General features: G+C 37.7%; 1 protein-coding gene, 1 long non-coding RNA gene and 1 pseudogene across 5 annotated transcripts; 1 reads left to right on the top strand and 2 right to left on the bottom strand.

The window, feature by feature from the left end:
• On the bottom strand, window positions 1–4038 carry LOC102483296 (uncharacterized). The gene is made up of 2 exons (XR_003550926.1): window positions 3959–4038; window positions 1–272 (listed from the first exon to the last, which is right to left on the bottom strand). It is a non-coding gene; the product is annotated as an uncharacterized LOC102483296 (long non-coding RNA).
• Window positions 3990–25717, top strand: MMADHC (metabolism of cobalamin associated D). 4 transcript variants are annotated; one of them, XM_006157642.3, is made up of 8 exons: window positions 3995–4136; window positions 4623–4681; window positions 10614–10758; window positions 12899–13116; window positions 15583–15688; window positions 17088–17218; window positions 22784–22870; window positions 25209–25717. In XM_006157642.3, exons 1-8 carry the CDS (start codon window positions 4010–4012, stop codon window positions 25401–25403), a joined length of 1068 nt encoding a protein of 355 aa, XP_006157704.1. In that variant the 5' UTR covers window positions 3995–4009; the 3' UTR covers window positions 25404–25717. The 4 variants fall into 4 exon arrangements, with proteins under 4 accessions (XP_006157705.1, XP_006157704.1, XP_006157706.1 ...); XM_006157644.3 differs by having other exon boundaries at window positions 4067–4201; XM_006157643.3 differs by lacking the exon at window positions 22784–22870 and having other exon boundaries at window positions 3990–4136.
• LOC114009525 (uncharacterized) lies at window positions 9458–9616 on the bottom strand (annotated as a pseudogene).
• Window positions 25718–27360: the final 1643 nt, after the last annotated feature.

A 27360-nucleotide genomic window follows, 5' to 3' on the forward strand; every position in this document is an offset into this window, starting at 1 on the left:
GAAGGAATAGCAAGAGAAGTTTATTGAGAGACAGGAGAAGGAAAAGGCAGAGTATCCAAGGGGAAGGCGTCTCAGAATGAGTTGCCACACCATGGTCTAGGTCTCAGGTTTATATACTCGTTAAGAGACCCACCTCCCCACATGCATTTTTCTTTGTGGTAGGGGTCCCACGTAGGCTGTTAATTTTTCTCAGTTAACGTTGAAGGCTCAGAAACTGTTAATTTGGAATTTTATTGCCCTGGTGCAAGAAAAATCTTATCTCCTTCAGGATTCTGTGGAAAAACAAAACAAAACAAACAAACATAAAAACTCTTACATTATCTATGTGCTCTGAGCTGTGACAATTGGTCTGGTTTTTGCCTAAGTCTCATATTAAAGAGTCCTAGATTCTTCAGAAGCAGCATTTATATATCTGTAGGCCAAAGGGAAATAGTGACTCTATGGAGAAAAAAGAGAGAAAAAGAACATGACTGCCCAGCTCTCCTCTCGGGTCCCTGCCCTAACTACCTACTCATTGGCTCTAATTCCTGCCTCCATACTAGTGCAGGCGGTAGAAATCTTTGGGCTGGTATCTCCTTGACACATTTAGTTTAGAAAGACAATCTAAAACTCTCTCCTCAACCCTAGAATTTCTTATCACTTCTAGAATTTTATTTCACGTCACGTCACTAATGATTGCCATGTAAAGGCCCCAAATCACCAACTTCTTTGGTGCTTTTCTGCACTTTTCACCAAGGACTTGATACCCATAAACTTTGACTAAAGACCATAAGTCTGAACAGAGAAAGAGGGCTTCCACACCTTCATGGTCATCTTGCCTTACATAAGGGGATTTTGAAAAGTTTGTGGAAAAAATAAAATTAAAGTACAAGTTTATTTTGGTGCAAAAAAAAATTTTTTTTGGAGAGGTTTTTGCTATAGGGCATGTGCACTCATCAGAAAGACTGAGACAGAGAGACAGAAAGCGAGAAATCACCCCCCAGGGGGGATGGCCATGCCACAATCCCTTCTCCTCCATTCTCCTCTTGGGATCTTGGGCACACATACACATGCACCCGGCGTGAGTTTAAGCCACTGGGTCTAGGACTCAAACCGCAGTCAACTACGTGGGAGTCCAGTGACATAGCCATTATGCTAACTGCTGGTCCCAATCCACACCTTTTTCATAATACACATTTTCATTAACTTTTTTGTAGACCCTCTTATAATTAGTATTTTCTCTGAGAAAATATGCAGTTCTCTTTCAAGTTCAAATTTCAGCTTCAGTGTGGTAACTTCAGTTCTAGCCCATTTTTGGAGCAATAAATTCCCGGCATTTAAAAGCATCAATTAAAACAAAAGATACTTTGGGTGCCTGAAGATGATGTGGTGGTTAGGCACTGGACTCCTACATGGCTAAATGCAGTTCAAGACCTGGATCAGGCAGCTTGAAAACCATACCAGGTACATGTGCATGCATGCCCAAAATCCCAGGAGAAGAATGGAGAAGAAGAGACTGTGGTGTGGCCATCCCCTCTGGGAGGGTGATTTCTTACCTTCCTTCTCTATGTTTCTCTCCAGTGAGTGCACATGTCATATGGCAAAACATTAATTAATTTTAAAAAAGATAATTTGAGGTGGAATTTTTGTCTTCTGCTGTTGCCCAAAACAGACAAAACAAAGAAAAAAGAAAAAAAATGCTATATACTCTATGTTTCGATTTCTATGACATTCTGGAAAAGCCTAAACTATTGAGACAGACAATAAATTAGTGGTTGTCAAAGGTTTGGGGGGTAGGAGAGTGTAACAGGTGAAGCACAGAGAAATTTTTTAAAGAGAGATAAAACTATTTCCTATAACACTGAAATGGTCGATGCATAACACTACATATGCAACTTTCAAAACCGACACTAAGAACTTTGATAAGATTTTTTTTTTTTGAGATGTTTTTGCTATAGGGCGTGTGCACTCACCAGACAGACAGAGAGAGACAGAGAGACAGAAAGCCAGAAATCATTCCCCCAGGAGGGATGGCCGTGCTGCAATCCCTTCTCCTCCCTTCTCCTCTAGGGATCTTGGGCACACACGCATGCACACGCGCCTGGCCTGAGTTTTAAGCCACCGGGTCTGTGACGCAAATCGTGGTGGACTACATGGAAGTCCAGCGACATAACCATTATGCTAACTACTGGTCCCCCATAGATAAAGATTTTTTTAAAAAGTCTTAGGAGCACAAAGAATCTCAAGATGGAATATAGATTGTGGCAAAAGAACTCTACCTATATTACCAATTATAAAATAACCTCACACACAAGTGACAGGAGGGGCTGACCTGGGCACCTCTGGAAATGAGTGTAGTCTATAAGATTATTGGAAAAGAACTATACATAAGCATTGTGCGTTAGTTGATAAATCCGTTTTTTACAGGCATGCCTGATCATTCTGAAGCCAGTATATATACATGTACCTAGAAAATAGGTTAATAGTTCTGAACCAACTATACATGTAAACTGAAACTAAATTAAATGATAGAATGGTAGATGGTGGGAGTTGTTTCTCACACTGGAATGAAAAGTTACAGACAGACAAAGGGAATAGGCTAGAGGGATCCATGTGGAGCTGGATTAGACATGGAGACATGAGCATGAACTCCTATTTAGCTAAGATAGATACATGTATAGATTTCCATAGACATGTGTATTTACTCAGATTAGTACACACACATGTATTTCCTTGCTCTGTCAGCGGAAAGGGCCTACAAGCGCAACACCCCAAACACCTTAGTCTTAAGTGCTAATATCATTTTTCTTAAAAAGGACCTATCGCTTCTTGGGGAACTAGGTGATTCAAGGACAACAGAAGAAAATACACAAGACAAGCCCTGAACATCTTATACTGTCAGAACTTAAGGAAATGCTTGAGGGGAAAATAACAACAAAAATTGGTTATAACAAAATGACACAGATGCTAACTAAAAGAAATCCCAAAGGTCTAAACTGGAATAATAAACTAAAACAGTGTTGGATTATAACCTCGAATGTAAAATAAATATCTTTGAGTTCCTCCTGATATAAATAAATGATTGCATCCATAAAAGGGGGATAACCGATGAATCTCCCATGCAGAAACCCAAATAATGTATGAAAATATTCTGGTCTTAAACAGGTGGAGAATAACCACTCAGTCTTAAGATTAAGGCTGAACATAGTGACAAGTTTCCAAAAATATGCAAAGGGAAAGAAAAAGAGCAATTTCCCAGTGGAGACACCTGACAAAAACTAGCTTAGCAAGGTGGTAACAGTTAGCATGAACAGTGAATGGTAAGTCACGTTGGGTATGTATCCTTTATATGATATTATGAGAAGGGCACTTTATCTCCTTACTAAAAACAAACAAACAAAAAACCCTCATACCTCAACCAGCGCATGAGTAAACAATCAGTCAGATCCCAATTGATGGGTATTCCACAAATGTCTGACTAGTATGCCTTAAAACTGTCAAAAAGCAAGGAAAGACTGGGAAACTGTCACAGTTCAGAGGAACCTAAACAGATGGTGACTCAATATGATGTTGTTTCCTGCAACAGAAGAGGTTGATTAGAAACTAAGGAATCTGAATAAAGTATGGCCTTAAATTCATTTTAAACATTCACTTAGTAAGAGAAAGGTGGTAAAGTGCTTATTAGTCAGTCCCGGGTTACCTATTTACTGAGCCTATTATGACCTGGCGCTGTGGCTGTTCTGGCCGCAGAACAAGTGCCCTGTGATTCAGGAGCAACAAGCAAGTGTAAGACAAGAGCGCAGAGGTAGTTTGAAAGACAGGATGGGAGAAATCTAGCAGATGGATCAGTGAGTCACGGAAATCACTTGACACGTCTAACTGTCGGCGGGCTCTGTCCCCGCCCTTCACCCAGGTCACGCCCTCCCTGCCTTTCCCCGCCCACGTGGTCCCAGATTAGCCAATCACAAGTCGGCTCTACGTATTTCTGCAGTGCGAGAGCGCATCGACGGTTCGACGCTCCTTCCCATTGATGCGCTCGGTAGCAGCCTCTCAGCCTGGTCGCTGCCCGCCGGACGCTACCATCTCCGCCTTCGCCGCCGCCATTTTGACTGAGGGGAGTCGGGTTCCGAGACAGCTGGAGGCGGCGGTGGTGGCTGGTACGGATGGTGTCGGTCCGCGCTAGGCCCCTCCAAATTCGCCCGGCTTCGGGCCGCAGCTCTCGGTATTGCCCTATTCCCACCGCTCCTGTCGTTGCCCCCCGTCGTCCTGGCACTCCGCCTTTAGGCTCTTCGCACACACACACTCCTTCGGCTCAGCCCGAGTACTTGCTGGGGCTGTTGCCCCCCTCTCGGAGCTGAGCTGAAATACTTGCTTCCGTTCTCAGTCCCCTGTCCCGCCGTCCGCTCCCTCTGCCTGATCTGGTGTCAGTGGGCTTGCGGTGGGGATAAATGGCTGCGAGCTGCGCGCCTCGGGCGGAGCTCTGCGGGGCCGGGGGGCCGGGGGGGCCGAGGCCGAGCCCGGCCTCCGCGTTAGCTGCGAGCGTGGACTTCGGTCTGGGGCTGGAGGAGCGTGATCGGAGTAGTGACGTGCCCCAGCTGTCAGTTTAACCTGTCACCACCCTGCTTTGTTTTGTCATTTCCCAGGCATAACTTCACAAAGGAGAGCTATCTTGCGACCGTCCTCTCCTCTAGAGATGGCCAATGTGAGTAAACTCGCCTCTTAACAACCACTACCTACTTTGGGAACTTGGGAGGAGAGGGACGGACGGGTTTGTTTACGATGGCGTTGGTGGCGTCCTGTTAGAAGGAGTGTGAGTGTTGGAGGAAGCAAGGGGCGTGAAAGTAGGTTGCTGCCTTTGGAAGGTAGTTTCAACACAGCGTTCTTTTGAATACACCTGTAGTTGTTTTATAACTTCATTTTTATAGATACAGAAATGCAGTGCAAGCATCCTTTCACTGTTTTCAAGAGTGAATTTTTAAAGGAGAAGTGAATATTTACATTATTTCAGAAAATTGTAAGCTTTTTATTTTAATCCCATGCTGACTGAACTGAAGGTTTTGTCGCAGTTTCAGTGCGAGAAGTGACCTTGCAGATTCTACAGAATGAGAGTAAGGCGTTATTCACTCACGCCCCAGAAGTTTTTTTCCCCATGGCTAACTGCAAGTTTGAATCCTACCTCAACTGGCACATGTGCATGCATGCCCAAAATTCCAACAGGACAGAAATGGAAGAAAAGGAATTCCAACCAGCCCGCTGCGGGGTGCTTTCTCCGTCTCCTCTTTTTGGTTCACACCTGTACCCACTGGTTAATAAATAAGTAAAGTATTTTTATAAAAGATTGGAAAGGTACAGTGCATATGAGTTTTCTGGTGACAGGTTAAACGCTCACCAGAGAGAGAGACAGAGAGAGAGAAAGCGAGAAATCACACACACACACACACACACACACACACACACACGGAGGGTATGGCCACGCCACAATCCCTTCTCCATTCTCCTCTAGGAATCTTGGGCACACTCACACATGCACCCAGCGTGAGTTTAAGCCGAGTCCGGGACTCCAACCGCAGTGGACTACATGAGAGTTCAGCAACATAGCTATTACGCTAACTGCTGGTCCCAAAACTCTTTCACTTAGTGGGAAAAGCTTTTAACTTGAGTTTTGAGAGAAGGTGTGATTCAGATCATCTGAGGTTTCAGTGAGAAAAAATTACCCAGGCAGTTCCTTTCAGAAATTAAGTCAGATCTGCCTGCTGTAAGGAGGTGTGAAAAAGATATAGAGTTGGAGATACAGTTAGATTGTGAGGCTGAGAACAATAATAAAAAGAATTGATGCCAAACTCAGTCATTTAGGTTTTTGTTCTTTTAATTGTGATTTGATCCGAGTTTTGTGTTAGGACAGTTAATGTGGCAGCAGTAAGCTAGGGTGGTATTTTTGTAACTGAACATGATTATATTAAAATGTCTTAGTCACTTGCTCACTGAAATACCTGAGATTGGGTGATTTATGAAGAAGTAAAGGTTTATTCAGTACATAGTTTATAGGTCTGAGGCCCAGGGCCAACTTCTGGGAGGCTACAGCATGATAGCAGAATCTTTTTTCCTTTTGAGATTTTTTTTTTGGGGGGGGGGTGCTATAGGGCATGTGCACTCACCGAAGTGGTTCAGGGGGACAGGGACCAGAAAGAATTCACACACATCCATACCCCAGGGCAGATGACCAGGCCGCATTCCCTTTTCCATTCTCCAGCTGGGTTCTTAGGCAACCATGCACATTTTCCTGGTGTGAGTTTGAAGCCACTGGTCCCAGGACTCAGACTATGTTCAGCCATGTGGGAATCTAGTGACGGAACCGCTAAGCCATCTGCTGGTCCCAAAGGGCAGGATCTTAAACAGCCAATGGTCCTAATGTTTCTCCTTATTCTGGTCTGTATCCATGTGGTCCCGTCTGCTTCATTTTTCTTACAACCAGAATTCATTCATAGGGTCCTCTGCCCTAATGATTTTATCATACCCCCTAAAACCCCATTCTGGGACACAAAGAAGGAGTTAAGTTTTCATTAACATCTATAAATACAACCAAGACCCAAGACAAGTGTTTGGGAAACATCCCATCACTGCCTGCAAGAAGCAAATTCTAATAAAACATGAACCTTAGGACAAATTATCTAAACCATAACAAAAGGTAGGACTAAAAAGACAAGTCCCTAGAGTAGATCACCTATCTGGGCCAAGTTTTAAGATGAACTTTTACTGAGCCATAACTTGCATAGAAAGGGAAGTATAGTACTCTTAAAGAAGAGAAATTAACTTAAGTAAAATAGAATGCTAATATTTGACCTGGCTTTATTTTGGTTTAAATGAATAAATTAGTTCAATAAAGTAGCTTCCAAATGCTTGTAAAAATCCTATGTTTGTTAGAATGAAGTTCGTGTGTAAAAAACATGTAAATTTTATAATTCAAATGTACTTGATTTTTTGTTTCTATGCATTATAAATTCCAAACAAATGTTAGTTATAAAGCATGCAGATATTATGTATCTTCAGCAATTTAGTTAACATATGTAGCAAGGGTCATAAATATCTGGACTTCAGAGTCTGGAGGAAGTCTAAGGAACCAGCCTTAGCTTCAGGGATTTGTTGCTAACTGTTGACATTTGGGTATGTGAATCCACTATTGCTGCATCTTCTGAGTTTTTTTTAAAAGCCAAACATTTGTATCTTGTGAAACGTTAAAATTCTCATTGTTGGTATCCAACAATGAGATGAATCTGGATGCATTTTATAGACCACCAGTTTTCAGTCTTTTGAACAGACTTTATTTTCTCTTTATGTGACCCAAAATAGGACTTAATCCTAACAGTGCCTGAAAGGCTCTTTTTTCTTTCTATCGTCATAATGATGTTACAATTAAATCCTAATTGTCTGCCATCTTCTCAAGTCTGGAATCTAATTTTTTAAAGTTAATTATATGTAAAATACATACCATTGAACTAAAATAAACACACTTTTAAGTGTTTTTTAATTATTTATTGACCATCACTTTAAATTATTATATTCACATTATTGAATGTGATGAGATCTTTCAAGTTAGAAAATACTCTACTTCTACAGTAAAGAATTTGAGAATCTTACAGGTTAAAGGATAAGGTTAAAAACAGATTAGTACTGTCATCAACTGTTTCATTATAAGTATTATTTTGCTGTTAAATCATATTTGGTGATTGGATTTTCTTAGAGTAGGAAGAGAGCTCACATTTTGTTTTATAACTTTTGTTAAAAAGATTTACCATTAAGAAAAAAACATCTGAATAGAATCTAGTGGCCTTGATATTCGGGCTAAAATAATCCTTAATAATGTTAGGAAGTTTCTAAAATAATTTAGATAATCTCCTATTTTTTGCTTGTGAAACAGTGTGAATGTACATAATTGTAAATTATATTTTAATAATGATACTAAAACTAGTGTTAATGTAGTGCATAGAATTGTGGAATTTAAATGAAACAGCATTTAGCACAAGACCTGGACCTGTAGTGGCTACATCCATTGATTATTTACTCTTACATACTTTCTCATGAATAGTCAAATAATCTTCACATAATCTCTTCAGGTTATCTCTTATACCTCTTTTGAGCCTTTGTTCAAAATATTTTTGAAATTTAAAACTAAATTACCTTTAGATCCTGAGGCTTTTTTTTTTTTTTTTTAATCATTTGTCAGAGGGTGCTACATGCACTTGCCAGAGAAAGATGGTATAGGGGTGGTAGAGGCAGTAAGAATGCACCCTGCCCCCAAGGGGAACAGTCATGCTGCAGTCCCTACTCCATTTCTCCCTCCTTGTATGATTCTGGGTGCACACTTACCCTGAGTGTTTCCCCACAGTGGTTCTGCGCCTTGAACAGCATAGTTGGCCAAGTGGAATCCAGCTACCTTAACCATGCACCTGCTGTCCTGGCATATTCTTTTGAATATCCTCAATTGTAAAGGTAAACTCACGTTATAGAAATACCCTAAAGTCTGAGTTTGTCTAGAAAAGTAAACAACGGAATACTTAAACCTTTTCATTTTTTGAGGCGGTTGTGTGTAGACCCCAAGAGAGAATGCTTAAATTTTTAGGTAGAATGTTTCGGACTCAGACCGTGTGCTTTGGAGACAGGTATCACAAAGAAGGTTATATTTACCCAAGTTTTAAGGAAATAATATGAATATTAAATGCATTAAAGGTGAGAGAAAGGGGCATTTTTAGCAGAAAAAATCTTGTGGCAGTATTAAAGATTGCAGATAATTATGGGGAGTTTTTTTTTAATATGATTAAAGAGTAGAGTATGTGAAGGAAGGGTAAAATTTTTAAAAATCATGTTAGTTAGAAAGGACAGGTAAGATGCTCTCTTGTACATACTGTAAGAAATAAAATGGAGGAGAATGCACAAGTTGAGTTTCAGAGCACTGTGAAAGGGAAATGTAATGATTATGAAATATCAAGTGAATGAACTATTTATTAATTTATTTTGAGAGGTTTTTGCTTTACAACCTGTGTGCTCGCCAGAAAGACAGACAGACAGAAAGCAAGAAATCACCCCTCCAGGGGGATGGCCACACCTCAGTCCCTTCTCCTCCTCTCTTCTCTCGGGATCCTGGGCATGCACACTCATGCATCTGGTGTGAGTGTCCCAGGTCTGGGACACAAACTGCGCTTGACTGCATGGGAGTCCAGCGACAGCCATTATGCCAACTGCTGGTCCCTGAATGAACTGTTTTAACGTCTCCTGGTAATTAGTTTTCATACCATTTGTCTACTCCAACTCAGTCCATTCTCTATACTGCTCTTAGTGCTTTATTCCTTAAAATATCTCCTATTTTATCAGTTTGTTCTGCCTCTTTCTTGGCTACAGGTGAAAATTCTGACCTATTATCTTGATGTAACAGGCCCTTTATCATCTGTGTCAAATATAATAAAGTTAACTTTCAAGCCTAATTTTTTAATATAAAGAGCCAGATAATAAATGTTTTAGGCTTTTTGCCCAAAGTCTCTGTTATTACTACTTAACTTGCCATTATGGTGTGAAAGCATTCAATTAGCAATAATCGCGCTTCGGATAAACCTCATTGGCTACGATACTGCCACTGCGCAAAGCTGGCTATGGTGTGAAAGCATTCAGACAATATCTAAACAAGAGGCTGTGGCTATGTTACAGTAAAACTTTATATACCAGAACCATTGGCTGTATTGGGAAACAGTTTGCCAACCCTGCATTAAATTATTCTGACCCAGGCATTTTGCTAAAATGTTGTGCATGAAAGATATTTGCACATTTATCCATTGTAATTGACCTCAGTGTCTAAACATGATAAAAAAATGGACCATGAAGGTATATGCTAAAATGAACCTAAGTGCCAAACTAAGAGGAAAAATGACATGGAGATACTAGCACAATTTATAATAGTAAAAGAAGATGGGGCCAGCAGGTGGTGTGGTTGGTTAAGGCACTGGATTCCCATGTGACCAACCATATTTTGAGGCCTGGACCCAGCAGTTTGAAAATTGTGCTAGGCATGCATGTGTGTATCTGTGCCCGAAATCCTGAGAGAAGAGTTGAGGTGTGGCCATATCCTCTGGGGGTTGTTTCTCACTTTCTGTCTCCCTGTCTCTCTCAGGTGAGCACATGCACCTTGTGGCAAAGCCTAAAAAAAAAGTTGTAAAGTAAACAGACTTAGTCCAAGGAGATTTGAAAGTTCTCTTATTGTACTACCTTGTTAGTGTGGCTACATAGGGCAGCTTTTAGAAATTCTGTTCTCTCACGTGTGGCACTTTTGAACTCTGGCCCTTTTTGGAAAAGGCTTACACTTTTACCCAAAATAACTTTTAACTAGCTTGTTTTAGTATTTGTGTTTATTTTTAAAATTTATACACACACACACACACACACACACACACAGACACATATATACACACAGATATATATAAATATATATTAATTATGTATATAAAATATTGTCACATATTAGAAATTCAATAAAATTGGAGTGAATGTTGATTTTAAAAGATGTTATAGTATGAAGATTTTCCAGAGGTTGTCTACATAGGTAAAACACATATATTCAGAATAAATCATTTTAATTTTGTCATTCTTAGGTACTCTGTAACAGAGTCAGATTGGTTTCCTATCTCCCAGGATTTTGCTCTTTGGTTAAAAGGGTCATCAATCCCAAAGCCTTTTCAACTGCAGGATCTTCAGGTTCTGATGAGTCTCATGTGGCCACTGCACCTCCAGACATATGTAAGCATAAATTGTTATTGCTTTACTTTTAATTGTTCGAAAACATTTTGAGTTGTGTTTCCTTTAGTATTTCTTCTTCAAATTATGCAGATCTTCTAAAGTTGTGTTTACTCTATTGAAAATAAATCAGAACTCTGCCTAAAATACTTGTATCAGACGGTTCAATATAGAAAAGAAAGAAGCAATGAATGCTGGTTTCTAAAGTTTATTTTCTTTAACTTTAGTTTCTATCTGCAAATATACACAGTCCTCCCTGAAACAAATCTCCTTTTGGTCCTATTAAACTATATTATTGCTCCCTTCCTACTTGATAAATTTCTTAAATATAGCTGACACTTTTTATGTTTTAGTGTTTATTCTATCATAACTTGCCTGCTTTCCAGTCTAGTTCTTGGAATCCATTTTGCATCATGCTGATCCTTTTAAAAGATTTTAATCATGTCACTTTCTTGATAAACCATCCTCAAGCTATGAATCATTGTCCAAGGATTAAAAAGTGGGAGAGGGAATTCTGTGTGTAGGTAATTTTGAGAAATGACACATGCCCTATTTCTATCCTGGAGGTTTAGAATGCACATTAAAATATTAAAGGCCTTTAGAAACCTAACCTAGTATGTCCTGAAGGTAGCAGACGTAGAATTCTGTTTTCATGGAACACATTAACAATGTATTTTAAGTTCACTTGGGCATTCAGATCCTTCTATCTTACTTCTGTTTTCCTTTTTGACTTCATCTCTGATTACTTCCTAGTTTACGTTAGCTAAAGACTCACTGTATAGTGTATCATAAATGACAGATTTGCCATTCAGATCATGTAGGGCGTTTGTGTCCTGAATACATAAAGAATTTTTATAGGTCAGTAGGAAACCAAAAAAAAAAAAAAAAAGAAAGGCTATGAACAGACATTTGACAGAATAGAAAATGGAAATAACCAGTAAACAGTATACGCTCAAAACCACTTAATTTAGGACACTTTTTTTTTCCTAAACAGAGCTAGAAACTATTAGACCTAAATAGTTTCTAAATCCCGTATTGTTCAAAAATAGCTAACAGGTCTTGGTTTACAGACTAACTCCTGTCACGTGGGTAGCTATCTAGAGTCTTGGTGCAGCGTGTCATCTGGAAGCATGTCAGAAATGTAGAAGATTAAGCCCCAACTTGGACTTATTAAATTATTTTCTCCATTTTAACAAACTCCCAGGTTATTCTTACGTACTTTAAAGTTTAAGAAGCATTAAACTACAGTATGTTGAAAATTTCAAAGCAACATCTGGGTTTAGCACCAAAGCCCTCCATGATTGATGGATGCTGTACGTCAAAAGTGTAGAAGAGGGAGGTGAGGGCATGATGAGACTGCCATTCTGATATGTCCATATTCAGCCACTTAGTTCTGGCTTAGTTATAGTATATTAAAAATAATTATTTTTATTGCCAAGTACACAGCTGTCATCCCTCCATTTTTCTAACAGACCCCTACTCTGAAAAATTACCAGTTTTGTTTTCTCCTTTATTTTTTCTGGATTTTAAAAAATTTTTGTAAGTTAGGAATTTTTTTGAGTAAATAATGTCATATGTACTACTGTATTTCTACTCTTATTAAGTGCTACTCTTATTAATTTAAGTGACAGATAAATAGCAATCTACCATATACTGCATAATTCTTCCCCAGCGCATTAACATTTTGACCACCAGAGAACAGCTACTGAATGTCCCTCCCCAATGATAACCACTATTAAATTTGACATCTTTCCTTTTAAACCTTTTTTCTTTAATTAAAAACATGAATATAAGGATATAAAAAAGTTTTTGTACATGCTTTTCTTTGACTTAGCTTTTTCTTTTAATGAAATAATGTAGACTTCATTCAATGTCAGTGTGTAAATGTTTACCTATGCTTTTTAATGATTGTCAAACATTCCACAGTATGAATTGAGTTTTTCTCTTATGACTGATTTGCCTGTAAAGGAACAACTGATCGCTTTGATGAGTGTTTTGGAAATGACATGAAACCAATTGATACAGGCAAGCAGATTTCAAAGATGTCTTTTTTAGGTAAAAAGGGCATAATTATACTAAGAGCATTCTTTCTTTCTACACCTGAACTTAAGAGGAAAATGGTTCATTCTGTTGTTCCACTCAGGCTCTCGAACAGTGTGGCCTGATGAAACCATGGGACCATTTGGACCTCAGGATCAGAGATTTCAGCTTCCTGGGAACATAGGTTTTGATTGTCACCTCAATGGGACTGCTTCACAGAAGAAAAGCCAGGTTCATAAAACATTGCCTGATGTTCTAGCAGAACCCTTATCAAGTGAAAGACATGAGTTTGTGATGGCACAATATGTGAATGAATTTCAGGTAAATTGTTAATATCATTTTTGGTGCTTTTCTAATTATCGATGCTACATTATGTATTATATTAATGCTATACCATGGTCCTGCATTTCTGTTTACCTACCAGTGTCTCACAGGTTCCCAGATTTTGCCTAATACTGAAGTAGTCCTCTTCCTATAAAAGGCTGTTCTTACTCCTATGTAATCAATAGTATAAATGGCAAAACACCCTCCTTCTGTCCCATTATAAAAATTACATTGTCACCTTCAACTCCTCTCTCTGTGATACCCCTCCACCTGCAATAAATAGTATTGCCCAGTACACAGCAGTCATTTGTAAGGGAACAACTTACAGTGCTTCCATCTCTGAAGTTGCTCCTAAATTGTTAGGGTCCTTTTGAGATCTTTGCGAGATACAGGGCTTTCTTATCTTTTTTGAATTCTTCAAGGCATTACAGTGTGATGAACTTTGGAGACAGAATGAAAGCTGGGTTGAAAAGCTGGCTGTGCAACTAACTTAATTTTGTGATCTTAAGAAAGTTACTTTACAGGACCAGCAGATAGCATATTGGTTATGTTACTTGACCCTCAAATGGCATATTGGTTATGTTACTTGACCCTCACAGTTTGAGTCCCCACATCTAGTGGCTTGAAACTCAGGTGGGGCACACATGTGTGTCCAAAATTCTGAGAGGAGAGTGGAAGAGAAGGGGTTGCAGCATGTCTATCCCCTCCTGGTGGGTGAATTCTTGTTTTCTGTCTCTCTGTCTCTCCAGGAAGCAAAAATCTCTCTTAAGTTACTTTACTTTTCTGAACCTTTGTTTCTTTATATTTAAGATGACGATAATAATAATCCACAGTCCACAAGATTGCTATGGAGATTAGATGTGAAAATGTGTGTAAATCACTTAAATACATTGATCAGTAAATGTTTTCTTTAAAGGTTGCCTGTCAACTCCTCTGTTACCTGCTCCTGCTCATTATCCTACATCCTCCCCAGTAACATAACTTTTCACAGTTGATCTTGCTATTTCTCATTGCTTATAAAGTCAAAATTTCTTTATTTTTCCTTTTTTTCTTTTACATTTTATTCATGATAGAGCATGCATATGCACACATACAAAAGAGAAGCACCTTAACTGGATTTTGTAAAGCTCTGATCCCCTTTTCCTAGCCTGCTAGCTCCTCAGGATGTTGGGGAGAGAGAGAAACACACACACACACACACACAAAGAAACACACACACACACCCTGCATGTTTTCAGGCCATTCCAGGGATTCAAACCCATAATCAGCCATATGACTTCCAACACTACAATTTAATACTTGTGCTAACTGGCTGGGCCTCAAAGTTCATTAATGTAGATAAATGACCTTTCACAATTTTGATCCTTCCCCCTTCCTGCCTTGTCCCTCACTACTCCCTTTCTTCTGTGCTTCATCCACAGCATACTTTCCATTTTTCTTAAATATGCCATTCTGTTTCTTTATATTGTTACTTTCTCTTGCTGAACTGTTTTTCCTCCTGAATTCCTAACCTGTATTCCACCCATTCTTAACCTCTGACACACAGACACATTACTTAACATGTAGCTTAGATATGATCATTTCAGTCTTTCCTGATTCCTCTCAGCAAAACAGGTTTCTTCCTCATCTTTCTCATAACTCTATAGCATTTTTATATTCAATTATATTTATTACTTCATCCTTTTTTTTAAGAGGTATTTTTTATTTTTGATACATGGCACATGTGCTCACTAGAGAGAGAGACAGAAAGCAAGAAATCTCTCCCTAGGGGAGGTGGCCATACTCTTCTCCTCCACTCTCCTTTCAGGATTTTGGGCATGCATGTACACATGTCTGGCGTAAGTGTCAAGCCACTGAGTCCAGAACTCTTAACTGCGGTTAGCCATGTGGGATCCAGCAATGTAACCATTATACATCTGCCGGTCCCACTTTGTGCTTAGTTTTTGTCTACTAGGTCTTATACATCTGAGAGTGAAGACTGAACTTTTGCCATTTTAGTGTCTGCTCCTGTCATAGTGACCAATGTATATGTAGTGAGCTCCCAATAAATTTTATTTGAATAAAAGCCTCTAAGTCCTTTCTGTAGGAGAATCTGTACTATTTAATAATGTTATTTTTTAAGTTAGTATTAACCCTTCTACAGATAATTAGATATTATCACAAACTATCAGAAATAACACTAAGACAGAATTGTAACATTTCATTTATTTTGACAATGCCTATTAAGTCTTAGAAAATAAGTATATTTGTATATTCATACTGTTTTATTCAAAATTTCTTTAGAACTATCAAATCTTATATTAATCATAGAGAATATTTGAGCATATTAAAAACATTTTCTCAAACTCCATTTACATCATAATTATTTTCTAAAAACTTTTCAGGGAAGATAGTTTATAATAGGCAAGATATCATTTTATTTGAATTACAGATTTCTTCTACTTATATCCTTGTTCCCCTTAGGGTAATGATCCTCCTGTTGAACAAGAAATTAACAGTGCAGAAGCTTATTTTGAAAGCGCCAGAGTAGAGTGTGCAATCCAAACATGTCCAGAATTGCTGCGAAGAGGTATGTCATGCTTTATATACATCAACACCAGTGCATATTAGTGTTAGATAGTATTACCAATTTTTTGGTGTGTTGAATAATGTTCTCAACAAGAATTATAATGCTCTGTACCTCGATATTTTAATGTATCTGGAAAGAGTTGTATGGCCAAGATAAAGTTTCAAATATCCCTTGACATCTGACCTTTTGCTGCCATTATATAGGAATGTTAAAATTTTTAATAACATTTTTCCTAAAGTTTAAGTCATTTCTATTCTTTTTGTACATTGCTATTGCAGTAATTTCATGAGCTCTCACATATAATGAGAATAATCTTAACTTTTTGAAAGTTAGATTGGGCCAGCAGGTGGCAGAGTAGCAGTAGACTCCCACATGGCCAACTGTGGTTCTAGTTCTAGACCTGGTGGCTTGAAACAAACTCGCACTGGGTGCATATGCCAGGCACGTGTGCCAGATGCATGTGCATGTGTGCCCCAAATCCCAGGAGGACAATAGAGAAGAAGGGATTGCGGTGTGGCTATCCTCCCAGGGAGTAATTTCTCACTTTTTTCCTGTCTTTCTCTTTCTCTTCAGCAAATACATGTACGCTATAGCAAAAATTTCTCTCTGGAAAAACAGAAAGAAAGAAAGAAAGTTATGTTAATGCCAATAGCATGTGTCGCTACTTATCTTTCAGAAGTGTTGGCAGAAATATTTTTATTTATTCAACAAAACCAGAAGTAAACAAAGCTAAGTTCATTTTACCCTTTTCAGAAAGAATATGCTTTATATTGGGCCAACTCTGTGGTACAGTAGTGACAGTGCTACTCAGGTGATGCTAGATCATGTGGAAACTCAGAAGTTCAGCTCCCTGTTTGACTTCTGCACCCTGAGAACATGCTCATGATCTTGGCTGGCTGGAAAAGAGGTCAGGGTAGGAGAATCTACAGCATGCGACCCTGACGAGGGTACTTATCTATGTCTCTTTCTCTTACTCTTGTGAAAGAAAGAAAGAAAAACTTAAAAACAATACATTCGTAAAATAACTTGGTGCTAATTTAATTTAATTGTGTATCTAAGATATGCACTATTTCTTTTTTTTTGGAGAGGTTTTCACTATAGCGCACGTGCGCTCGCCAGACAGACAGAGAGAGACAGAGAGACAGAAAGCGAGAAATCACCCCCCCCAGAGGGGATGATCACGCCGCAATCCCTTCTCCTCCATTCTCCTCTCGGGATCTTGGGCACGCATGCACACGCACCCGGCGTGAGTTTTAAGCCACCGGGTCCGAGATGCGAACCGCGGTCGACTACGTGGGAGTCCAGCAACATAGCCATTACGCTAACTGCTGGTTCCCCACTATTTCTTTTCTTATAAAGCAATTTTATTTTCTCACTGCAACTCTTACTTTATTTGTAGATTTTGAATCACTATTTCCAGAAGTGGCTAATAGCAAACTAATGATTCTGACTGTAACACAGAAAACTAAGAACGATATGACCATGTGGAGCGAAGAGGTGGAAATTGAAAGAGAAATGCTCTTAGAAAAGGTAATTCAGTTGCTAACAGTTTAATTTTGTGGTCTTATTGAAATACCAGTGAGCCAGTGTTTTAAAATGTTAAGTATCGGGGATCAGCAGGTGTCAGGGAGGTTAAGGCCTTGGATCCCACATGGCCGACTGCACAGTTCTAGTCTCAGACCCGTTGCTTAAAATCTTGCCAGGCACATGTATGTGTGCCCAAAATCCCAAGAGGACACTGAAGGAGAAGGGATTGCAGCATAGCCATCCCTCCTGGGGTGTGACTCCTTATTTTTTTTCTGTCTTTCTGTCCCTCTCCAGTGAGCACACATAACCTACAGCAAAAAAAAAAAAAAAAAAGTAGTAAAAGGGTTAAGTATCAAGCTAGCAGATGACATGGAGGTTAAGGCAGCCGGTTCCCGCATGGCTGACTATCCTGCTCAAGTCCCAATCCCAGTGGCTTAAAAAGTCACACCAAGCACTTGTCCATGCATGCCCAAAATCCTGAGAGGAGAATGGTGGAGAGGGATTGCAGAGCGGCCATCCCCCCGGGTGATGATTTGTCCCTCCCCGACCTCGTGTCTCTCTGATGAGCACACATGCCCTACAATATTAGGTTGCTGGGAAAGTCATGACGTATTTTCTGTTTCACCATGCAGAAATGCTTCAGGACTTTCCAGTGACCTGCTCAATAGCTTCCGGTGAGTCAGCAGAAAAGTCATGTGTAGAAAAAGGTGTCATGACTTTTCTGATGACCCAGTAAATAAATAAAATGTTGAGTATCTTTTACAGCCTTTATTAATTCTCCGCTATTCTTAAATAAGATTCAGTTCAGAATGTCCCTTGATTTTTAAAAAATTTGTATCTATCTAAAGAAACTTGGAAAGTATTATAAAAATTAGAAAAAAGTGAGATTAACTCTTTATACTTCTCCTCTTCTTTAAAACCTGTCAAGTAAAAAGTAAAAATTCTCCAACTCCAAGGAATAAAAGTATAGTGTATAATATGATAATGGTATATTGTGTACCCACATTTTTTTCTGTCCTGTGCCTAAACCTAAAGATGCTTTAACACCTTTCTATACTTTTACACATATTTCACTCTTTGTAAAAATCTACATAGCATTACATTACAGGTATAGCCATACATATTTTTAATTATCTAAAAATATTCATGATGATTTATAAATTGGACATTCATTCAGCTTTTGCTATTACAGTTAATACAGCAGTATAAAATCCTTGTATTTACAATTTCATAATATCTATAGAGTATAAGTAGGAATCACTACATCAAGGAGACTGTACATTTTAAATTTTGATAGACATTTTCAGTTTACACACCACAAAGATTATCCTGATATTAGTATATTTGTTGTCATCCTAGCTTACCATGGACAGTGGCATTTCTCTTCATGTTTACCAATCTGGAAAGTGATAAGTTTTAAGTATAACTTAAAACCTTATACTTTAAAACTAGGTAATTATTTCTTGATTTAGGGTTATATCTTTGTCTATAAAATAGAAAGGAATATTCTTTTACCTATATGGTAGATTAAGAAAAATTCACTTGGCACTCTAGCTAACTTGAGTTGAAAAAGCCCTATTATTTATATTCATGCAGGACCTTATTAGGAATTATTTTATTTATTTATATATTTTTTTTAGAGACAGAGATTTTTGCTATAGGGTGCATGCACTTGCCAGAGAGAAAGCAAAAAATCACTCTACCCCTCAGGGAAGATGGCCATTGCCACAATCCCTCCTCCTCCAGTCTTCTCTTAGGATTTTAGGTATGCACATACATGTGCCTGGCATGAATTTTAAGCTGCCGGGTCCAGGACTCAAACCACAGTCGATTATGTGGGAGTCCAGCAATGTGACCATTACAACATCTTCTGGTCCTTATTTTATATTTTCTTTATAGTTTGATGTGCAGTTCTCTTTTTGTAAAAATACATTGTATTTTACCTATTCCAACAGTATTTTATGATAATAAATTCTCATTTAAATACCTCATATATGGCTTTACTATTAAGCTTTCATCTTGAGCATATTGGTCATATGCTAATTAATTAGGAGGTTATAAAGAGGCATCAGAATTTATCTCTCATTTTTAGGAGGTCCAAATTTAGGCAGTTGGAATTGAAAAAAAAGGCAGTTATGAAAAATTAAGCTTTTGTTTTTAAGAATTATATTTTATTTATCATTATTTTATTTTTTAATTTGCTTTGGGGCATACACTCTCACCAGAGAGAGAGAGAGAGAGAGAGAGTAAGCAGCAAAGTCTCGATCCTTGGTTGGCCATGTGGGAGTACAATACCTCAACTACCACACCACCTGCTGACCCCAAAATAAACTTTTTTTTAATAAAGAAGTTCAATAATTTTCACTAAGAAAATAACTTAGCTTAAGAGACCCCTTCATAGGAAGTGATAGAATATGATCCTAAGCCTTTTGATTTCAAAACTTTTACTCCATTTTTTAAATTTTTATTTTTTAACTTTTTTTTTTTTTTTTTTAATTTTTAGAGACAGGGTTTTGTTATGTTGCCCAGGCCAGACGTCAGCTTTTCCTACCTCAGCCTCCCAAGTAGCTGGAGTTACTAACATGGACTACCACACCTAGCTTTGCTACTTTAACAGACATTTTCTATTTAAATATTAAGGTAATACTTAATATATACTTATCATCATTATTATTGAGGGGGAAGAGAACTCTCACAAATACTTTGTGTTACTCATCATAATTTAAGCTTCTGAAATTAACTTGATACTAACTTCAGTATAGTTCTAAGTCAGAGTCTGCCCCTTTTCACGGCTTTGAAAATGGCAACATACTTTATCTTGAGATTTTAATTTTATAATGTCTGAAGATATTTTCTATCACAAAAAAATTTTTTTTTGTTTGACAATTTGTTAATTATTATTTTGGAATCACCTAGCTTTTTCTCCAAGTTGGTATTTTATGTTTTAGGATTTTAAAACTATTATGATTTTTTTTCCAGTAGATGTCACTGTTTACTGTTTCTGAACAGAAATTTTTAGAGAAATACTTAAGCTGGTTCTTTATTGATAATTTGGAATTCTTTGATTTAGCATTTGATTACATTGCACGGTTTTACCCTCCTTGTAACTTTTATGTACATCTGTTCATTACATTAGAGTTTAATGTCTATTTTTTAGATATAGTAGTTTTCCTATTATTTTTCAGAATCAGAAGGTTAAAGAAATACAACAATAAATTGAAATATTAAGTATATAAGAAAACCTACTGTTTTACTTTAATGTTTTCATTAGTTATGAGAAGGTAGTAGGAGAAAATCAGCTTAGATAGCATACTTCTATAGCATGGGTGAGCCTTTTTCTATAAAAGGTGTCAAAAGACAAAATTAAAACAAATTTAGTTCAAAGATCTAACTGGTTTTTAGTTGCAATCTAGAATCAGGCAACATCTCACTTTATAAAGCAGAATGAGTATTCTAGTGAGCTGAGCAGAGGAATTTGGGTTTACACAGAAAAGGGCTAACAAAAACAAATAGGGAACAGAAAGTGGACTGGTCATCTCAAAGCTACTTTCTGTGTAGGTTAAAATGGGAACTTCCTTAAAAAAAAAATGGGGACTTTCTTAACATACCTGCTCAGGTAAACTAAATGCGTTCTAATTGATTGCTGTGACTCTCCTTTTTTTAATTGGAAAACTGGCCTGTTTCAAAGTTCATTTTGATTACATGACTCCCTTCTGGTTTGATCTTGTCTGTTAGGGCTGCTAGTCTGAGGCAGTGGCCTTCCATAAACTTTGTTTAACAAAGGCAAGATATGTCAGCTTTTAACCCTACGACTGGCACTTTCTGCTAGGCCTACAATCTTGCCTGTTGTATGCACAGCTCAGCCCTTGGCTAATGAACCAGAGTGAATGGTTCTGCACACTTCTCAGTAATCTCTTTGTGTACCTCTGTCTATTCAAATACTCTGCACTACAAATTTGAGATGTTTCAGCAGCCCAGGACAATTGGCTTTCTACCTCAGCTGACTGATAGCATCATTTTGCTTTGGCTCCACTACTTTGCCATTATAAGAACGTGTCCCCAGTTAGAAAGCTGAAGCAGTTATGAAATAACTTTATTTCCCTTCCCTCAAAAATTACAGCTTTCTGGGACCAGCAGTTAGTGTAATGGCTATGTCGCTGGATTCCCATGTAGTCGACTGCAGTTCGAGTCCCGGACCTGGTGGCTTAAACTCACACCAGGCGCGTGTGTGTGCATGCCCAGGATCCCGAGAGGAGAATGGAGGAGAAGGGATTGCGGCGTGGCCATCCCCCCTGGGGGATGATTTCTTGCTTTCTGTTTCTCTGTCTCTCTGTCTCTCTGTCTCTGTCTGTCTGGCGAGTGCACGCACCCTATAGAACAAACCTCTCCAAAAAAAAAAAAAAATTACAGCTTTCTCTAACTGTAGTTCTAAAAATAGCTGCTTCATACATTTAGATCAGTTTTATAATTTTCAAGAGGGTGGCAAGTTTACTACATGTTATTCTGTTATGGCTAAAAGTGGAACTGTGCTGTTCTAAATTTTTTTTGATCTGTTCTTTTTATTCAATGGTATAATCTAGATTTAATATTTGTTGCCATTTCTATACTACCTATACTTCCAATAAAGCAAATAAAGGCATTATAGAAATTAGGGTGGTAAAACCAGAACTCGGTACGTGCATATGATATATAGTAATTATACATTATACAAAAGACTCACAGGGTTACATAATAAAAAGTAAATATCCTATTTATTCTTGTACCCTATCTATCTGGTCCTATTATTTTTATGCTCCTTTTCAGAAATATTTGACACTATGTGAATGGATGGATGTATTTTGAAGGATATGCAAACAATTTTTTTAACATTTTTTTATTCTGACTGTTTTGTATCTTTTCATCATGAATATTTTATTTTCCCTTTCTTATTTATTTTTGTTATCTCCATAATATAAAAAGCAACTGTAGTTTTATGAAAATTCAGGGTTTGATGGCACAGAACTGATTAGAAATTGTTCATAAAGTATAATATTAGAAAAAATACAGAATTTAGATATCTTGGGTTTTTTTGGTTTTTTTGTTTTTTTTTTTTTTTGAGAGGTTTTTGCTATAGGGTGCGTGCGCTCGCCAGACAGACAGAGAGATACAGAGAGATAGAAAGTGAAAAATCACCCCCCAGGGGAGATGGCCACACCGCAATCCCTTCTCCTCCATTCTCCTCTCGGGATCTTGGGCATGCACGCACACGCGCCCAGTGTGAGTTTAAGCCACTGGGTGTGGGACTCGAACCGCGGTCGACTACGTGGGAATCTAGCAACATAGCCATTACGCTAACTGCTGGACCCAGAATTTAGATATTTTGAAATTGAAGTATTAACCATTAACTTTTGGAATCGTGAAAATAATCTTGTGACTTTATAATCTAATTTACTATTATTGTTTGTTACTAATCTTAATGATTTTTTTCTATATGGAGCAAAAGAAATTCATTGTAAAATTTATTTAAAAATAAAATAATCTGTAGTGAAGCTATCTTGAACATACTATTTGTTCCTTTTCACTATGCAGTTTATCAATGGTGCTAAGGAAATCTGCTATGCTCTTCGAGCTGAAGGCTATTGGGCTGACTTTATTGACCCATCATCTGGTTTAGCAGTGAGTAAATACATTTTAGAAGCTATATTGTGTGAAGTAGTAGGAATGGTTATTATTGTGAAATTGTTTATAATTACAGCTTTGGTAAAAATAGATTACTCAAGACTTTTTTAAACTTGTGGTTTTACCCAAAGAAGTGCTGGAATGAACCAGTTACATTGATTGCTTTTGATTGACTTCTTTTATTCACAGTTAAGCTTCTCTATTCCTTTAATTTTTTTATTAAAAGTATTAAAATGGGTCAGATGGCAACACAGCAGTAAAGTGTACTTTGTGAGATTAATCTCTGTGAGACTGTTCCAGGTTCATGTCTGGAGACCTCCCTTAGTATGTTATGCACATGTGTGTCCATGATCCAAGGCTGACTAAGGTTGAATTGTAGCATCAAGACCCTATCATGAATTCTCTCTCTCTCTCTCTCTGTGTGTGTGTGTGTGTGTGTTTTGTGGAAGAATCTTAGAAAGAAAATGAAAAGACTTACCCGCAATGGTGCAAGCAGAAGGGCACCACTGCACCACAGCTGAGGCTGCATGGAAGGCCTAGGCTCATTTGGAGCCATGTAAACAGGCAAGGCTGGGTAGTATGCACCTGTGATTCTACCTAACTGAGTGTCTAGGGCAGAGGATTGCAAAGTCAACCCTGTCAAAAATATCTCCCCCCGACCCCCATCTTTCCTTCTCTTTCTCTCAGCCTACTTCTCCCTCACATGTTTGCATACACTCTCATACCATCTTTTTCATTGAAAACAAGCAAAGTTATATCCCATGTACATACTCTTTCTCATTCAAAAAAGAAAGTTGCCGGAATAGCAGATGGCATAATGGTTATATTGCTGGACTCCCACATAGTCAACCATGATTCAAGTTTTAGACCTGATGGCTTAAAACTCACACTGGGCATGTGTGCCCAAAATCCCAAGAGGAGAATGGAGGAGAAGGGATTGCTACATGACCACACCCCCAAGGGGGGTAATTTCTCACTTTCTGTCTCTCTGTCTCTCTCTATCTCTATGGCAAGAGCCTGCACCCTATAGGAAAAACCCTTTTTTTAAAAAATTACTTTTACCCTTTCTAATATATTTACAATCCAATAGATTGACTCAATTCAAATCAAATGAGTATATTTACTGCTTGTAAGTTGAAAATGAGAAGACAGTATGTTCTAGTTTCTTTTAAGGAAGAAACAACTATTCTAGAATTAAGTGAAGAAAATATAAATAGTAAATATTTAGAGGGTCCAGCAGGTGGCATCGATGGTGGTTAAGGCATTAAACTCCCACAAGGCTGACCATGGTTCATGTCTCAGACCTTGCAACTTGCTTTCTCTCTCCCTCTCTCTCTCTCTCTCTCTCTCTCTCTCTCTCTCTCTCATGAGCGCTCATGCCCTAAAGCAAAGTTAAAAAAAAAAAGACAGAAAATAATTCTTTTTTTTTTTTCATTTAGAAAAGTAACTTTTTGGAAATTAACATCTGTGTGGTCATACGCTGCAGAAAATAGCTGAATCACCATTGTGGGCATGTTTTGAATTGTGGATGTATTGGGACCAGCAGATGGTATAATGGTTACGTTGCTAGACTCCCATATAGTTTAATCATGGTTTGAGTTTCAGACCTGGCAGCTTAAAATACACTGAGTTTTTTGTCTATCACTTCAGCAAGTGCACACAACCTATAGCAAAAAAATCTCTCGGGGTAAAAAAAAAAACAAAACACAGAAATCTGGATGTATCTTCCAGTTATAAGTAGTAATAGAATCATTCTTTGAATCTTAAAATAGGAATTTATTCTATTCACAAAGTCAGTAAGATATATGATAGACTAGACATGAAAAAAAATTTAAGAACTATTTATTAAATTTTGCTACAGGGCACATGCGCTCACCAGAGAGCAATAGAAAAAGAGAGAAAGCAAGCTGCCAGGTCTGGGATTTGAACCACAGTCAGCCATGTGGGAGTCTAGCACCTCAGTCACCACGCCACCTGCCAGAACCCAACTTGAAAAACTTTTGCCCTGGCTTTTAGTTTCCTAAAACTTGTGAAAATGATGAAAGTGAACCATAGATGACTATGTAAGGTTTACTCTATCTTTTTAAACATTGTGTGATGTTATGTATTCAAGTCTAGGTAAATGGAATTCACGAGATCATACATTTCACATTTCCAGGTATTGGCGGAAAGGGCTTAGGTATTTCATGTGACCTTTGTATTTTTCACTTGGTTTGTTTTTTTAATTTTGGAGTATTAGAATAGGTAAGTGTTCATGTTTGTATAAAAATTATTACTATGTTGTCTTTCTTGCTAATGAAAGTTTCGTTTTGTTTTTTTCTTTTATTTCCTTCAGTTTTTTGGACCATATACAAACAGCACTCTTTTTGAAACAGATGAACGCTATCGGCATTTAGGATTCTCTGTTGATGATCTTGGCTGCTGTAAAGTGATTCGTCATAGCCTTTGGGGTACCCATGTGGTTGTAGGAAGTATCTTCACTAATGCAACACCAGACAGCCATATTATGAAGAAATTAAGTGGGAACTAGCTGTAATGTCTACTTATTTGCTATACAATTGGGTTGATATATAAACACTGTCAAAGACTTCCATTTTAAAAATATACTTATCTCGCGGTATTTATTGCAACATTTACAAATTTACAACTTTGGCAAGTGGGAGTTTCGAAATCATAAATGTTCATGTTATCATTGAATACATGTTGACCTCATGCATGTTGTATAGAGTGTGGTCACGAACATGTAACCAGGGTATGATCTCTTTCTGTACTTTCTCCCCTTTACTGGAAAAACCTGTTCCAATTATTTTTCTCCAAAAATAAATCACAATTTGGTTATGATGATTCTTTATTGCAGTATTTTTAAAATACAGTTTTTACAGATTCTTCAGAAACTACAGTATTAACCTTTTTTAAAGTTTTTTTAAAATAATGCAATCCAAAATTCTAAATTCATTGTAGATTTTACTTTTTCTGTTTTTCTTTTTACCTGTTTTCACTTCATTGTCTATTAAATGTTCTGATGCCAGTCCAGTTATTACTTTGAAAAAAATGTAAGTACAGGAATAGAATAAGGATACTACATATTTATGTAAAAACATTTGAATCTCATCTTCTTTTTTGAAGCTTATTTTTTTTTAACTATTTATCTTATTTATTCATTCATTTATTTTTTATTTGACCAGAGAGAGACAGAGGGTGAGAGAGAGAGGAAGTGAGAAAGCAAGCCACCAGATTCAGGACCCAAACCTTGGTCGGCCATGTGGGAGTGTCCAGTGCCTTAACCACCACGCCACCTGCTGGTCCCTTGGATCTCATCTTTATACTGCAGGGCAAAAAACTTTTTTCACCCTGAAAAGATTCTTTGTAAGTCACTGACTGTAAGCAGTCTAATAAGAAAAAAGGCATATAAATTTATTTTAGTATTTACATATGTACATGGCAGCCTTGAGATTAAAGACCCAAAGATATAGGAGAAGTTCTCTGATTTTATGTTTAGGTTTGTTGAATGAATAGCCATATAAAAATGTGATTGGACAAAAAGGGTATGAGGTAATGGAAATAGACTGAGGAGAAAGTTAGCAAGACCTGTCTGGGTTCTTCTTGGCCTCTTTATGCAGCATTCTTTCCTCCGAGGAATGAGGCAGGACCCCTTTGGAATGAGGATCTTACCATCTAATACCAGACAAAATAGGGCAGAGAATTTCTTTATATGCAATTCTTACACAGAAAAGGGGCAAAAAAGTAGAGTACTCGTTTTAGGTTTATGGCTGGTTTGGAGAAAGAGTTTCTGGTTTCTATGACCTGTTTTGGGGAGGAAGGGGTGAGAGGAGGGTAGGAGAAGGCCGAAGAGAAACTGCTTCTGAGGCTTTCACTTTGAGGGTTTTTTTTTTCTGAGCCCCCAAAATACTTAAAAAAAAAAAAATTTCAACTTCTGAGTTGAGACAGATTACATATAGTTTAGTTCCACTGTAGCGGTAGATGAAAACTAATAACTTTTTAGAAGTGCCTCATTTGTGGCAGAGCTTGTTTTTATAGCATTTTAAACTTTTTTAAAAAGTCATCTTTTATTTCAGACATTTGCCAGTGAAAATAGACAAATCCCAGCAGCAAAAGTACTAGATGAATTTATCAAATTAATATTTTTTCTGTATTTTTTAAAGAAATAGCTATCTTAAAAAGGAGCGCTTAGAAGTAACCAACTTTTCAAGCACAGCTTAATTGAAAACCCTTTGCTTGTTATGAAAAGAAAAAAATGAAGTAGTGAGTCCCGTATCATTTTCAAAAAATTATATTGAAGTGTATGTGTGTGCACACATGCACAAGTCACATGTGCTTGATAAATTTTCATCTTTGTAACCACCCAGATCAAAACACAAAACCTCTCAAAGGCTCATGCTGCTGACTTCCAGATACTCCTGCCTAGCCATCATCCTTACCAAGGGAACCACTATCCAGATTTCCTATAGCATAAATTGTTTTTTGCA

The sequence above is a fragment of the Tupaia chinensis genome, unplaced genomic scaffold (genome assembly GCF_000334495.1).
Source record: "Tupaia chinensis unplaced genomic scaffold, TupChi_1.0 Scaffold000549_1, whole genome shotgun sequence".
NCBI classification, from domain to species: Eukaryota; Metazoa; Chordata; class Mammalia; order Scandentia; family Tupaiidae; genus Tupaia; species Tupaia belangeri.

What these genes read in the sequence shown, in the direction of transcription:
- MMADHC (XM_006157642.3), top strand. Translation starts at nt 4,010, where the DNA reads ATGCGCTCGGTAGCAGCCTCTCAGCCTGGTCGCTGCCCGCCGGACGCT. An exon ending in GGAGGCGGCGGTGGTGGCTG is followed by an intron (nt 4,137 to 4,622) that starts GTACGGATGGTG and finishes GTCATTTCCCAG; the next exon opens with GCATAACTTCACAAAGGAGA. An exon ending in TCCAGAATTGCTGCGAAGAG is followed by an intron (nt 15,689 to 17,087) that starts GTATGTCATGCT and finishes CTTTATTTGTAG; the next exon opens with ATTTTGAATCACTATTTCCA.